General features: G+C 43.6%; 1 protein-coding gene across 3 annotated transcripts in view; it reads left to right on the top strand.

Moving 5' to 3' along the window:
* The first annotated feature begins 1,006 nt into the window (after positions 1-1,006).
* Positions 1,007-13,990, top strand: part of LOC104121290 (uncharacterized protein At4g17910-like) — a 40,961-nt gene continuing 27,977 nt past the window's right edge. Inside the window, exons 1-3 of one of the 3 annotated variants that reach the window (XM_070182349.1) lie at positions 1,007-2,226; positions 2,308-2,371; positions 2,460-2,502. In XM_070182349.1, the coding sequence (XP_070038450.1) occupies positions 2,177-2,226; positions 2,308-2,371; positions 2,460-2,502 (157 nt within the window). In that variant the 5' untranslated portion in view covers positions 1,007-2,176. The remainder of the gene's footprint in view (positions 2,227-2,307; positions 2,372-2,459; positions 2,503-13,990) is intronic. The other 2 variants (XM_070182347.1, XM_070182348.1) reach the window with 2 other exon arrangements.

The following is a 13,990-nucleotide window of genomic DNA, read 5'->3' as shown; positions in this document are numbered from 1 at the left end:
TTATTGTTGCAGAAACCAATATTTAGAACCCGTAAATAGAGAGTAAAATATCATGCTTAAATGAGATAGCTTTCAAGTTTTCCATCAGCTTCCTTCCCTCCCATGGAAAACAAACGCCATCATTCCATAGAAATTTTAGAAATAATCTTTAAATGCATATATAACAGAATCCTTAGAAAACTTAAATATGAAAAAAATGAAACATCTATTGTAACTGCTCAATGATCATCTGCATATTGTTAAGTGAAAACTTTATCTTTTATAGATATAATTATAAATACTATAAAATCTAATTTACCTTTTAAAATGTCTCATGAGTATAAAATTGGAATAGTTTTCTCCAGTAATGTTACTATACAAAAAGAAACAAAGATGAAAAATAGTGGAAAGCACAAAGAAGACGTGAAAAGAGAAGGAACAATTTATCCCCCCAAAAAAATGAGAGATCAAAAGATGAAGACTTCAACGGTCAAACATTATTTACAATTCTATATTTGGATACTCAGTCTCCTTCTTATAATAACCATGACCAAACAAAAAGCAGAAGATAAGTAAGGAAAAAAGAAGGGATTAGAGAAATGAAAACCATAAGAAATTTAGTGAATAGGTGAAGATTCTTACTGGCACAAATCAACAATATCCAACTATGTACTTTCAGATTATTTTCACTGGTAACTTTCTTCTTCTTTGTTGATTTTTTCTCTGCCTTGGGTGGCACTGTATTTGAAACCTGAGGCGTTTGGAATTGAAAAATTATCCGTTTGATAGAAACGGCAACTGAAGACGTGCGCTTTGGCTTGAAACGGTTCTTAAACAAGATTATAAGCAACTATTGCCTTGGATGTCTCCTCATTATTAGGAGTTGCAACTGTAATTGAATACCAAATATACACACTTATACATATTTATATATAATTATATAATATTATATAAACTTGTGTAAACACCAGTTATATAACATTTACACTAGAAAATAACTCTTATTCACTGCTACAACTCCATTTCAATACCAAAATCACCAAAATAAAGAAAGTTTATTAGGGAAAGTTAGATCTGAAAATTAAAGAGGAGAGAAGATGGATATTGAAGTTTTCTTTTTAAAGGAAGTAAGATAAATCACTTCGAAATCGTCTGTATACAACATCGGAGCAAATCCTTTGCTCAAACACAAAAATAATTCAATTTTAAATGGATTCTTTTTTGGCGGAACAAAAACAACATAAAATGGGTAAAAACGGATGTCCACCACCGGAGATTCAATCCTCCATGGCGTCGCTGACTTTGTTGTCGACCTCTTTACTCTGAAAATCGAAGAAAGAGAAGAATATGATTAAAGGAGGTTGTCTACTTGGAGATTTATTATCTGGTGATGTTGTTGAACTCGCCGTCGGCCTCTTGATCGACGTTGCCGTTGACCTCTTTATTCTAAAAATTGAAGAAAGAGAAGGAAATGGGTGAAGGAGGCTGTCCAGCTCTCTTCTTTATGCTAGGTTAAAGGATGAAATCCTTTTAACATAATATATACAAAATGGGCCATGGCTGGTAAGACTTAAAAATATGGTCTCATTTTGGTTGCAAGAATTGGCCGACTGATATATGATGTAAATTTGTCAAAATAAGTTAATATATAACCTAATAGAAAAATTTGGGGCCCAAAAAATACATTTGATAAAGCCAGATGAGACATCCCTTTTCCATGGACATCCGAGTAACTTTGTGAAATATTGCTGCCAGTATTTTTCGATGTAACTTTGAGAAAAGTGAGCTTTATGATTTCTGTCGGAGAAGATATCTGCCCCGCAGCATGTGTAGGTTGAATATTGCATTCCTGTAGAGGTTTGGTTTCAGATTTGGAGTTGGTTGCAAACTCTAAGAGGTTGTTAGTTGTTACAGATGTTTTTGGGAACGGTTGCATGACTTATTCTTACTAATTGCGACTCTTCGTGAATGGTTTTCTGTTGGGTAAATTTTAATAAGAAAATAGAAGAAAACTGCAAAAAAAAAAAGAAAAAAAAAAAGAAAGATAAATAATCTGATAAGAGATGCTCCTTATATTTACTTTAGTTTCATTGGGAAAAAAATCAGTGACTTTTATTTTAGGATTGCTTCATTCTAGAACTGCTTCCTGTGAGAATTTCACCTTATTCCGACTCAAAACCTCCGATACTGCACGGCAATGGATCCTCCGGTGAAGTCCTTTAATCCCAACAAGCATCTCAAGGAAGAGTACGGATTTCTTTTTTTACTTATTTCGAACAACAACTTGCAAATTTTCCACGTTATATGGATTTGAATTTTCGTTTTCAGGTTTGTAAGCAATTTATCAGGAACTTCAATGCTGGAACTATTTCTTCTCATCACTACTCTCTCTGTATGAAGCCGTTCCTATAATGTTTGATTAATTTTTATTCTTTATTGTTTGTTTATATTTTAATTTTGTTTCTTGTTTTGTGATTCAGATGATTCTATTTCTACGTTCAGTATATTCCAGCACCAAAAAAGGTGAGAAATAGCACAACATTGTATCATTTTTGTCTTGTCATAACATTTAATTCATTTCTATTTTACGAATATACGGATGTATACGGTCGAAATAGATTTCGGCCTTCCTACGTTCGATCGAGTTCAAGTGTTAAAAAGTCGGAGTGAGATTTTGGGAGTGAGTTCCGAAGTCAGTACTAACGAGCCTCGAGTCCAAAGGTCGCTCGGGGAGTCGGCTCGATAACCTTATCGAGCCCGTGACCGAACCGATCCGCAAGGCATTGCTTCGAGGTCGGAAATGCGCGACGCCCATCCCGAAGGTCGAACTCGAGCCAAGACCGAAGGGCCCGACCCAGTAACGAGTTCGAGCCAGTATCGAGTTCACAGACAAGAGCCGTTGCAGCCGCACCAAGAGAGAGAATCTTGGCGGGAATCGAAGAAGAGACAAATCATCATGGGTCTTTCACTATATGCTTTATTTTATTATTTTTTGTAATGACCCTCTACTATAAAATGGGAAATCCTTGTAAGCTATGCACAGAGAAAAAAAAAAAGAAAACACACGGAATAGATTGGAACAAAAAGATCTTTTCTCCTATACAAAGATATCTTCTTGTGCTCGTTTTACTGGATCTTATTCATTCTTTCTGTTCATCATTGTCATTCTCATAATCACAATACTCATGTCGTTATCTTTATATCAAAAGGTATTACGTATCCTTACAACCATATATAAATTTAACATTATCCGATTTTTCGGGTAAGCAGTTTGGCGCCCACCGTGGGGATAAGGATAACAGTGATCGTTTGATATAAATCTACAATACACGCCAGCTTACAACTTCAAATCAGCAGTGGCTTTACCTATAGACCACGAAGCCAGCCTTCAAGATGAAACCAACAACTTGGCACTCGGGGCCGGAAGGCCACTTAACAATGGCACCGAGGTTCGAATCGAAGTACCCGAAATTTGAGCCGAAGTACCATTGGATGTCAATTCACAAATAGCTTTGGAGGCGAATCAGCGTTCTGAATCGGAAAGAAGCATTCAGGGCGGTACTCGATCCGTAGCCCGAGACACCCATAATGCGGGGAAAATCGGGGCCAGCTTACGTATGATCTTCGAGATGCTACAAGCCCAACAAGTAGCGATAGCTCAGTTACAGAGCCAAACTCGCGTACAAAGCAGGCCGGATTCCAATCCACTTCGAGAAATCACCCCAGAACGGAGCCCGCCATAGTGAAATCAAACGAGCAAGAATCGGGGACCACTCCCGGAATTACTAAATTGCTCGAGGAACTCACAAAACGAGTCGAAGCCAACGACAAGAGAGTGGAAACATACAATGCCAGGGTCGACCAAATCCCGGGGGCTCCACCAATGATAAAAGGGCTTGATTCGAAAAAATTCATACAAAAGCCTTTTCCCTCGAGTGCGGCACCAAAACCAATCCCCAAAAAATTCCGTATGCCCGAAATTCCCAAATATAACGGTACGACCGATCCTAACGAACATGTCACCTCTTACACATGTGCCATCAAAGGTAACGATTTGGAGGACAATGAGATCGAATCCGTGTTGTTGAAAAAGTTCTGGGAGACCCTCTCGAAGGGAGCGATGATCTGGTATCACAATTTACCACCAAATTCCATCGATTCTTTTGCCATGTTGGCAGATTCGTTCGTAAAGGCACATGCTGGTGCCATAAAGGTTGCAACAAGGAAATCAAACCTCTTCAAAGTAAAGCAACGGGGTAATGAAATGTTGAGGGAATTCGTATCCCGATTTCAAATGGAACGCATGGAATTGCCACCGGTCACAGACGATTGGACCGTACAAGCTTTCACCCAAGGGTTGAACGAGCTAAGTTCGACAGCATCACATCGGCTGAAACAAAATTTGATCGAGTATCCAGCAATAACTTGGGCAGATGTACACAACCGATACCAATCGAAAATTAGGGTCGAGGATGATCAGTTGGGAGCTCCGTATGGACCCGTGCATCAGAACAGGACAGCTACTAAAAACCAAAAGGAGATCGACAGAGAACAAAGGTCGAACAGAGACCGATATCAACCGTACGTCGCAGATCGGTGAACAACGGTTCAGCACGCAATACAGTTCGGAACAATCGAAGGATTGATCGAGGGCAAAATTCTCGGGGACTTATGAGCAAGAGCGGCTTTGATAAATATGCCGATCCTATAGAAGCACCTCGATTATCAGAATATAACTTCAGCATTGGCGCATCCGCTATCGTGTCGGCTATCGGACGCATCAAAGACACTAAATGGCCTCGACCCATGCAGACCGATCCTGCCCAAAGGAATCCCAATCAAATGTGCGAATATCATGGCACCCACGGCCACAGAAGGGAAGACTGCAGGCAACTAAGAGAGGAAATAGCCCGCTTATTTAACAAAGGGCACCTTTGGGAATTTCTGACTGAATGGGCGAAGAACCATTTTAAAAACAGGGATTTCGGCAAGCAAAACGAGCAAGAAGAACCACAGCACGTCATTCACATGATCATCGGCGGCATCGATAACCCTCAGGGACCAGTGCTTAAACGCACTAAAACATCGATTGTGAAGGAAAAGCGATCTCAGACTCAAGATTACGCACCCATGGGAACTTTGTCCTTCGATGATGAAGATGCATACGGGGTCATCCAACCTCATAACGATGCACTGGTAATATCCGTACTCATGAATAAAACTAAAATTAAGCGTGTGTTAATTGATCCATGTAGCTCGGCCAACATCATTAGATTGAAGGTCGTAGAACAGCTCGGCCTGCAGGACCAGATCGTACCCGCAACTCTGGTTCTAAACGGGTTCAATATGGCATGTGAAACCACCAAAGGCGAGATAATCCTACCAATAAATGTGGCCGGAACCATCCAGGAAACAAAGTTTCACGTGATCGAAGGCGATATGAGATACAACGCCCTTTTCGGAAGGCCATGGATCCACAACATGAGAGCTGTACCTTCGACCCTACACCAGGCCCTCAAATTCCCGACATCGAGAGGTGTCAAAACGGTGTACGGAGAACAACCAGCCGCAAAGGAAATGTTCGCCGTCGAGGAAGCAAAACCAATGTCCTCGCCTTCGCCGATAAAGGTATCGGGCTCAGACGGAGAACGGGACACCAAATAGCAATCACAGACATCGGCTTCGACCCAGCCAGATAACCAGAAGATCGAAGAAGATGATGATCAAAGGGTCCCTCGATCTTTCATGATTCCCGATGACTCTGACGCCACCAAATCAACAATCGAAGAACTAGAGCAAGTCACACTAATCGAGCATGGCTCGAGCGAAAGGTATACTTGGGAACGGGGTTGAGCCCCGAACTCATGAAGAAACTTGTTCAATTTCTTATCGATAACATCGATTGTTTTGCCCGGTCCCATTTAGACATAACAGGGATCCCACCGAACATAACGACGCATCGGCTAAGCTTGGACCCTAGGTTCAGACCTGTGAAGCAAAAGGAGAAGACCCCAGTCCGAGGGAAAGCACGCATTCATAAAGGACGAGGTAACCAAGCTTATCAAGATAGGGTCCATTCAGGAGGTGAAATATCCCGAATGGTTAGCCAACGTAGTTGTAGTGCCTAAAAAGGGAACAAACTTAGAATGTGTGTGGACTATAAGGATTTGAACAAAGCATGCCCCAAAGATTCCTTTCCGCTGCCCAACATCGATCGCATGATCGATGCCATGGCCGGCCACGAGATCCTCACTTTTCTCTATGCCTATTCCGGGTATAATCAAATCCAGATGAACCCGGAGGACCAGGAAAAGTCTTCATTTGTCACCAAATATGGAACGTATTGTTATAATGTGATGCCCTTCGGGCTAAAAAATGCAGGGGTTACTTACCAACGCCTAGTAAATAAAATGTTCGAAGAACAAATAGGAAAATCAATGGAAGTTTATATTTATGACATGCTAGTTAAATCCCTGCGCGCAGTGGACCATTTGACCCATTTGCAGGAAACGTTCGATATTTTGAGAAAATACAACATGAAGCTCAACCCCGAAAAATGTGCTTTCGGGGTCGGTTCGGGCAAGTTCCTCGGCTTCATGGTGTCAAATCGGGGAATCGAGATTAACCCCGATAAAATCAAGGCCATCGAAGACATCGTCGTTGTAGACAGCGTGAAAGCCGTACAAAGGCTAACGGGTCGGATTGCAGCCTTAGGCCGGTTCATTTCGAGATCATCTGATCGAAGTCACAAATTTTTCTCTCTACTCAAAAAGAACAATTTTTCTTGGACCCCGGAGTGCCAACAAGCATTAGAGGAACTAAAACGATATCTATCAAGCCCACCACTACTTCACACTCCCAAAACAGACGAAAAACTTTGCTTGTACTTGGTAGTATCGGAAATCGCCGTAAGCGGTGTCCTAGTTCGAGAAGAGCAAGGTACGCAATTCCCCGTTTATTATATGAGTCGAACCTTAGGAGAAGCGGAAACTAGATTTCCGCTCCTAGAAAAATTGGTACTTGCACTGGTAAGCGCCTCTAGAAAGTTAAGGCCGTACTTTCAATGTCATCCCATATGCGTATTAACCCCGCTTCGTAATATTTTGCGCAAACCCGAGCTATCAGGACTGGCCAAATGGGCCGTCGAACTCAGTGGGTACGATATCGAATATCAACCCCATACGGCCATCAAGTCTCAAATTTTAGCAGACTTCGTGGCCGATTTCACGCCAACCCTCGTACCCGAAGTCGAAAAAGAACTTTTGTTGAAATTAGGTACATCATCAGGGGTATGGATCCTTTTTACGGACGGGACTTCGAACGTGAAAGGTCCGGGCTAGGCATAGTTTTGAAACCACCCACGGGTAACACTATTAGGCAATCTATTAAAACTATCAGGTTGACTAACAATGAGGCCGAGTATGAAGCCATGATTGCAGGTCTCGAGCTAGCTAGAAACTTGGGAGCAGAAGTCATTGAAGCCAATTGTGACTCTTTGCTGGTGGTGAGTCAAGTAAACAAAACCTTCGAAGTTCGAGAAGGTAGAATGCAAAAGTATTTAGACAAACTGCTTGTCACTTTGTACCATTTCAAACAATGGACTTTACGGCATGTTCCACGAGAACAGAATAATGAGGCCGATGCGCTTGCGAATTTGGGATCGTCGGTCGAGGTAGATAACTTGGGCTCGGGGAACGTTGTTCAACTTTCGAGATCAGTAATCGAAAAAGGTCACACCGAGATAAATTCTACAAGCTTAACCTGGGATTGGAGAAAAAAGTATATTGAATACTTAAAGAGCGGAAAGCTCCCATCGGACCCTAAAGATTCTAGGACCCTACGGACTAAAGCTGCTCGATTCACGTTGGCTTCTGACGGAACGCTGTACCGAAAGACATTCGATGGACCGTTGGCAGTATGCTTGGGTCCGGGAGATACCGATTACATCCTACGTAAAGTGCACGAGGGCACTTGCGGGAATCACTCCGGTGCCGATACATTAGTTCGAAAAATAATCAGAGCAGGGTATTATTGGATCGATATGGGCAAAGATGCGAAGGAATTTGTTCGTAAATGTGACAAATGTCAAAGGTTTGCGCCAATGATCCATCAACCTGGAGAGCAACTTCACTCAGTCCTATCCCCATGGCCGTTCATGAAATAGGGAATGGATATCGTCGGCCCTCTGCCATCGATCCCAGGTAAAGCCAAATTCATTTTATTTATGACTGATTATTTTTCTAAATGGGTTGAAGCGCAGGCGTTCAAGAAAATAAGAGAGAAAGAAGTTATAGACTTTATTTGGGATCATATCATATGCCGATTCGGGATACCTGCCGAAATAGTATGTGACAATGGAAAACAATTCGTTGGCAGCAAAGTAACAAGATTCCTCGAAGATCACAAAATAAGAAAGATACTATCGACGCCATACCATCCCAGTGGGAATGGACAGGCCGAATCAACGAACAAAACTGTCATTCAAAACCTAAAGAAGAGGTTGAATGACGCTAAAGGAAAATGGAGAGAAATCCTGCCCGAAGTCCTTTGGGCATATCGGACGACGTCAAAATCCAGTACGGGGGCGACCCCATTCTCCTTAGTATATGGGTCCGAAGCATTGATACCAGTCGAAGTTGGTGAACCCAGTACCAGATTTCGATTCGCGATGGAAGAATCAAATAACGAGGCTATGAATACCAGCCTCGAATTATCGGACGAAAGACGAGAAGCTGCTCTCATCCAATTGGTCGTCCAAAAGCAGCAAATCGAAAGATATTATAATCGAAGAACCAAGCTCCGCCATTTCAAGCCCGGGGACTTAGTGTTAAGAAAAGTCACCATCAATACCCGAAATCCGAACGAAGGAAAACTAGGACCGAATTGGGAAGGACCATATCAGGTGCTCGAGAACATCGGAAAGGGATCGTACAGGCTCGGCATTATAAACGGCAAACAGCTATCAAGCAGCTGGAATGCATCACATCTGAAACGGTACTACTGCTAAGGTACGACCTTTCCATATTCATTTACATTTCAAAACTGACCCCTCTAGAAGTCCGAACAAGGGCTAAGATGGATCTTTCGCTTGAAAGCACGCGTTACACTCTTTTTTCCTTAGACCGGTTTTATCCCAAATGGGTTTTTCGGCAAGGTTTTTAATGAGGCAACCATTGGTCGTGCTGCACTTACAACAATATCCGAGGCCTCTTTACAATCGACCTCTAATACTGAGGGGGCATTAGGCCCTCAAATACATCGAGTTCAGATGCAAGAGAGTTATTTCACAACAACAGGGTTCCAATAGGAAAAATTGTAAGAGCCAAATGGTCGAAACGAAACATGCTCATGTAGATTGGCCCGAACCCAGGCGCGAAACATGAACATATGTGTAATGACGTGCGAAGAAAGTTCTCTTCTTTATCGACATCTTATATCCAAGGAAAATTCCTCTATTTGGAGATTTATTATGCAAACAGAGTCAAGTTAAATTCGACCAATTAAGCCTACGGGCTACATTGCATCGAGTTCGAATCATTCACTCGACTACTAAGCCTACGGGCTACTTCGACCGTTATGCCTATGGGCTACATTGCATCGAGTTCGAATCATTCACTCGACTGATAAGCCTACGGGCTACTTTTTATTTCGAGTTCGAGCAAGCACTCACTTGACCACTAAGCCTATGGGCTACTTCGACCATTACGCCTACGGGCTACATTGCATCGAGTTCGAATCATTCACTCGACTGCTAAGCCTACGGGCTACTTCGACCGTTATGCCTACGGGCTACATTGCATCGAGTTCGAATCATTCACTCGACTGCTAAGCCTACGGGTTACCTCGACCGTTATGCCTACGGGCTACATTGCATCGAGTTCGAATCATTCACTCGACTGATAGGCCTACGGGCTACTTTTTATTTCGAGTTCGAGCAAGCACTCACTCGACCACTAAGCCTACGGGCTACTTCGACCATTACGCCTACGGGCTACATTGCATCGAGTTCGAATCATTCACTCGACTGATAGGCCTACGGGCTACTTTTTATTTTGAGTTCGAGCAAGCACTTACTTGACCACTAAGCCTACGGGCTACTTCGACCATTACGCCTACGGACTACATTGCATCGAGTTCGAATCATTCAATCGACTGCTAAGCCTACGGGCTACTTCGACCATTACGCCTACGGGCTACATTACTTCGAGTTCGAATCATTCACTCGACGATTAATGCCTGCGGGCTATTTTCATTTCGAGTTCAAGCAAAGCACTCACTCGACTATTACGCCTACGGATTATATTTCTTCAAGTTCGAATCATTAACTCAACTAGTAAGCCCAAGGGCTATGTCACTTCGAACAATCAATCATAGAGACTACGAAGTCCAAATTCGATTGAATTGTTAAGATCCTTGTGAAAACATTTCTACATGACTGATTACAAACATAAAAAAAATTATGAACTAAGCTTCCTGATCATCCTCAGGGGCGTTTGCTTCTCTGTCAGGCTCTCCCCCATCCTCGGATCCGCTCTTGCTACCGTCATCATCATCATCATCGCCATCAGAAGCCAAGGCTTCAGCTTCAGCTTCGAGCTCTTTAGCCTTTTTTATTTCTTCAGTAAGGTCGAAACCTCGAGCATGTATCTCCTCGAGGGTCTCCCTCCGAGACCTACATTTAGCAAGTTCGGCAATCCAATGTGCTCGAGTGTCGGCAGTGTCCGCCGCCTCTCGTGCCTCCATCTGAGCAGCCTCGGCATCAGCCCGATACGCGGCGATGGACTTATCCGCCAAGATTTTCGATGACTCAACCTCCGCCTTGGCTTCAGCAAGTTGGGCTTCAAGCTCCCTGATCCTCTTAGCTTGAACCGAACCCTTTTGCTTAACGTTTCGAAGCTGAACATCGGCCGATAATAAGTTGGTCAAAATGGTCTTTTTTTCCGCAGCCAGGCGATCGATAGTCTCATTCCACCGATTACATTCAGCTTTGATTTGATCGACTTCTTCCCGAAGTGACCCGATCTTTTCAACCTTTTGCTGCAGCTGAGACAACGAAGGGTTAACTTCCACAGTCGAGTCAAACCCATACTTTAACAGAACGAGGCTCACCTGCTTATCAAGTTCGGCCTCTTCTTCACGAGCCTTAGCCAAATCCGCTTGGAGGTCCTTTATAGCCTCGTCCTTTTGGCTGCAAAGAAGCCGCAGGGCATCTCTCTCCCCCGAGACCTTCTGAAGCTCGACCTCACACTGGCTAAGGTCGACTCGAAACCTACTAATGGCCTGCACAGTAGGGAAAGAACACGAGTCAAATTCGGAAAAGAACAAAGAAACCAAGTATAGTAAAATCATTACCCGAGTAATGAAACGTTGGGCCTCTTCTAGTAGAAGAGAAGCGTCCCCAATATCGGAAGCATCATTGACTCCAGTAAAGCAATCCCGAAAAGGATCCCCTACACTAGAGCCTCCGCCCATATCGGGGATCTTCAATTCTCGAGCTTTTTTTAATGCCTCCTCAGAAAAGGTAGGAAGAGAAGGCGAATAACCCACTGTCATGGTCCCAAGCGAATCACTCGGGACGTTCCGATTAAGACTCGGGATCCCGGGGTCAACCCCGACTGGTACAGCCGCCATCGGCTCAGGAGCTTCGGTGACCTCGATAGCTCTCGCAGATCAGGTCACCAAAGCCGAGGCACCTCCTTCTTCCTCTTCTTCTTCGTCTTCTTCTTCTTCTCTCAGTCGTTGGACCGAGTCAATCGAAAGGGCAATTGCCTTCCTCCTCACCCTTCGAGTTTTGGGCTTGGGGCCCTCTGACCGAGAGGCAGCTTTTCGCTTCTTGTCTTTCCCCGGTTTCGGGACCGGGGACTTGGTTCCTTCTTCACCGCTCGAAGGCCTCAAAGCGGCGTCCTTGGTTACACCTGCGTGAAAGGAAATCGGTAACGAATGGAGCACAAAGAACACTTCGAAGGAAACGAGAAGTAAAACCTTACCATGGTTCTTGGCTTCCCATCTGCCTTTTGCCAAATCACGCCAAGCGCGTTCGGCATAAGAGGAAGTCAAGGCTAACTTCCGAACCCAATCCTCGAGGTCGGGCACCGCTTGTGGCATCCAAGGGGCAGTTGTATATCGGGAACAGACATCAGAAAAAATCGGGAAAGGGTACAAAAAGCAACGTCTTATGAGAACCACTTACGGTCGAAATTTCATTCCTCGGGGAACGACATCTTCTCTTCTGGAATAAGGTCACGGGTCCTCACCCGAATATAACGCCCCATCCAACCCCGATCCTTGTCTTCGTCGATGCTCGACATCAAAACCTTCGATGCCCGACGATGAAGTCTGATTAATCCTCGAAAGATTTGAGGCCGATACAACCGTATGAGGTGATTCAGGGAAAAATCCAGCCCCCCGGCTTTGATGGAGAAGAAGAGAAGTAGGATTACTATACGCCATAGGGAGGGATGAATTTGACCGAGGGTAACCTGATATCTCTTGCAAAAATCAATGATCACCGGGTCGACCGGACCCAATGTGAAGGGATAAGTGTAAACACTTAAAAACCCCTCCACATGGGTGATGACGCTCTCTTCGGGGGATGGAATTTGCAACACAACCTCGGCACCGCAGTTGCAGTCTTTTCTAACGGCCTCGAGATGGCCCTCCGTTATAGAGCACATATACATCGACACGTGCTCGCATCGACCCAGGACGGATGAAGGATTCTCAACCTTAAAATCGATCTTCAGAGTACACGGGCCGGGAACGTAGTCATAGGTGGACGGCTCCACCGGCGCCTTGTCGCCGGACGGCCGTGAAGAAGAAGCTTTCTCCTTCTGAGGTACAGTTTTCGAAGTCTTGGCCATTGATATGAGAAGAAGAAAGACAATGGAAAGTGAAAAATTGACGACACCAAAACTCTGGTAGCGACAAGATAGGAAGAAAAGATGAGAAAATTTGGGGGAGTGAATGCGTAAAAGTGGTAAATGATAGATGGAAGAGTTATTTATAGGCTCGCATCATGACGGTTCAATATCAAAGGTGGCCGACCGCCATCTGACAAGCATTAAATACCTTGAAAGGCTAAATCGATGGGACAACTATCACATACGTCATAATCGATCTCTGTGAAAACGTCGGCTTATGACCCGATCGAACCACCAAAAATCACATCGATTCTCACCGCATCCTTCGTGAGAAACGAAGAGACTATCTGTATACGGTCGAAATAGATTTCGGCCTTCCTACGTTCGATCGAGTTCAAGTGTTAAAATGTCGGAGTGAGATTTTGGGAGTGAGCTCCGAAGTCAGTACTAATGAGCCTCGAGTCCGAAGGTCGCTCGAGGAGTCGGCTCGATAACCTTATCGAGCCCGTGACCGAATCGATCTGCAAGGCATTGCTTTGAGGTCGGAAATGCGCGACGCCCATCCCGAAGGTCGAACTCGAGCCAAGACCGAAGGGCCCGACCCAGTAACGAGCTCACAGACAAGAGCCGTTGCAGCCGCACCAAGAGAGAGAATCTTGTCGGGAATCGAGGAAGAGACAAATCATCATGGGTCTTCCACTATATGCTTTATTTTATTATTTTTTGTAATGACCCTCTACTATAAAAGGGAAAATCCTTGTAAGCTATGCACAGAGAAAAAAAAAAGAAAACACACGGAATAGATTGGAACAAAAAGATCTTTTCTCCTATACAAAGATATCTTCTTGTGCTCGTTTTACTGGATCTTATTCATTGTTTCTGTTCATCATTGTCATTCTCATAATCAAAATACTCGTGTCGTTATCTTTATATCAAAAGGTATTACGTATCCTTAAAACCATATATAAATTTAACATTATCCGATTTTTCGGGTAAACAACGGATTATCTTAGCTTCTCAGTATTAAGTTTTGGTTAATTATTTTTATGTTTATGTTTTTTCGGCTTTCCTACTTTAGATGCTATATAGCTTACATTTGAGGCCTAAACAATGAGCCGTCACGGTATCCAATAAAATTGGAACCATATAGA

This window comes from Nicotiana tomentosiformis, chromosome 8 (assembly GCF_000390325.3).
Source record: "Nicotiana tomentosiformis chromosome 8, ASM39032v3, whole genome shotgun sequence".
NCBI lineage: Eukaryota > Viridiplantae > Streptophyta > Magnoliopsida > Solanales > Solanaceae > Nicotiana > Nicotiana tomentosiformis.
This window is presented reverse-complemented; position numbering and strand designations above follow the sequence as displayed.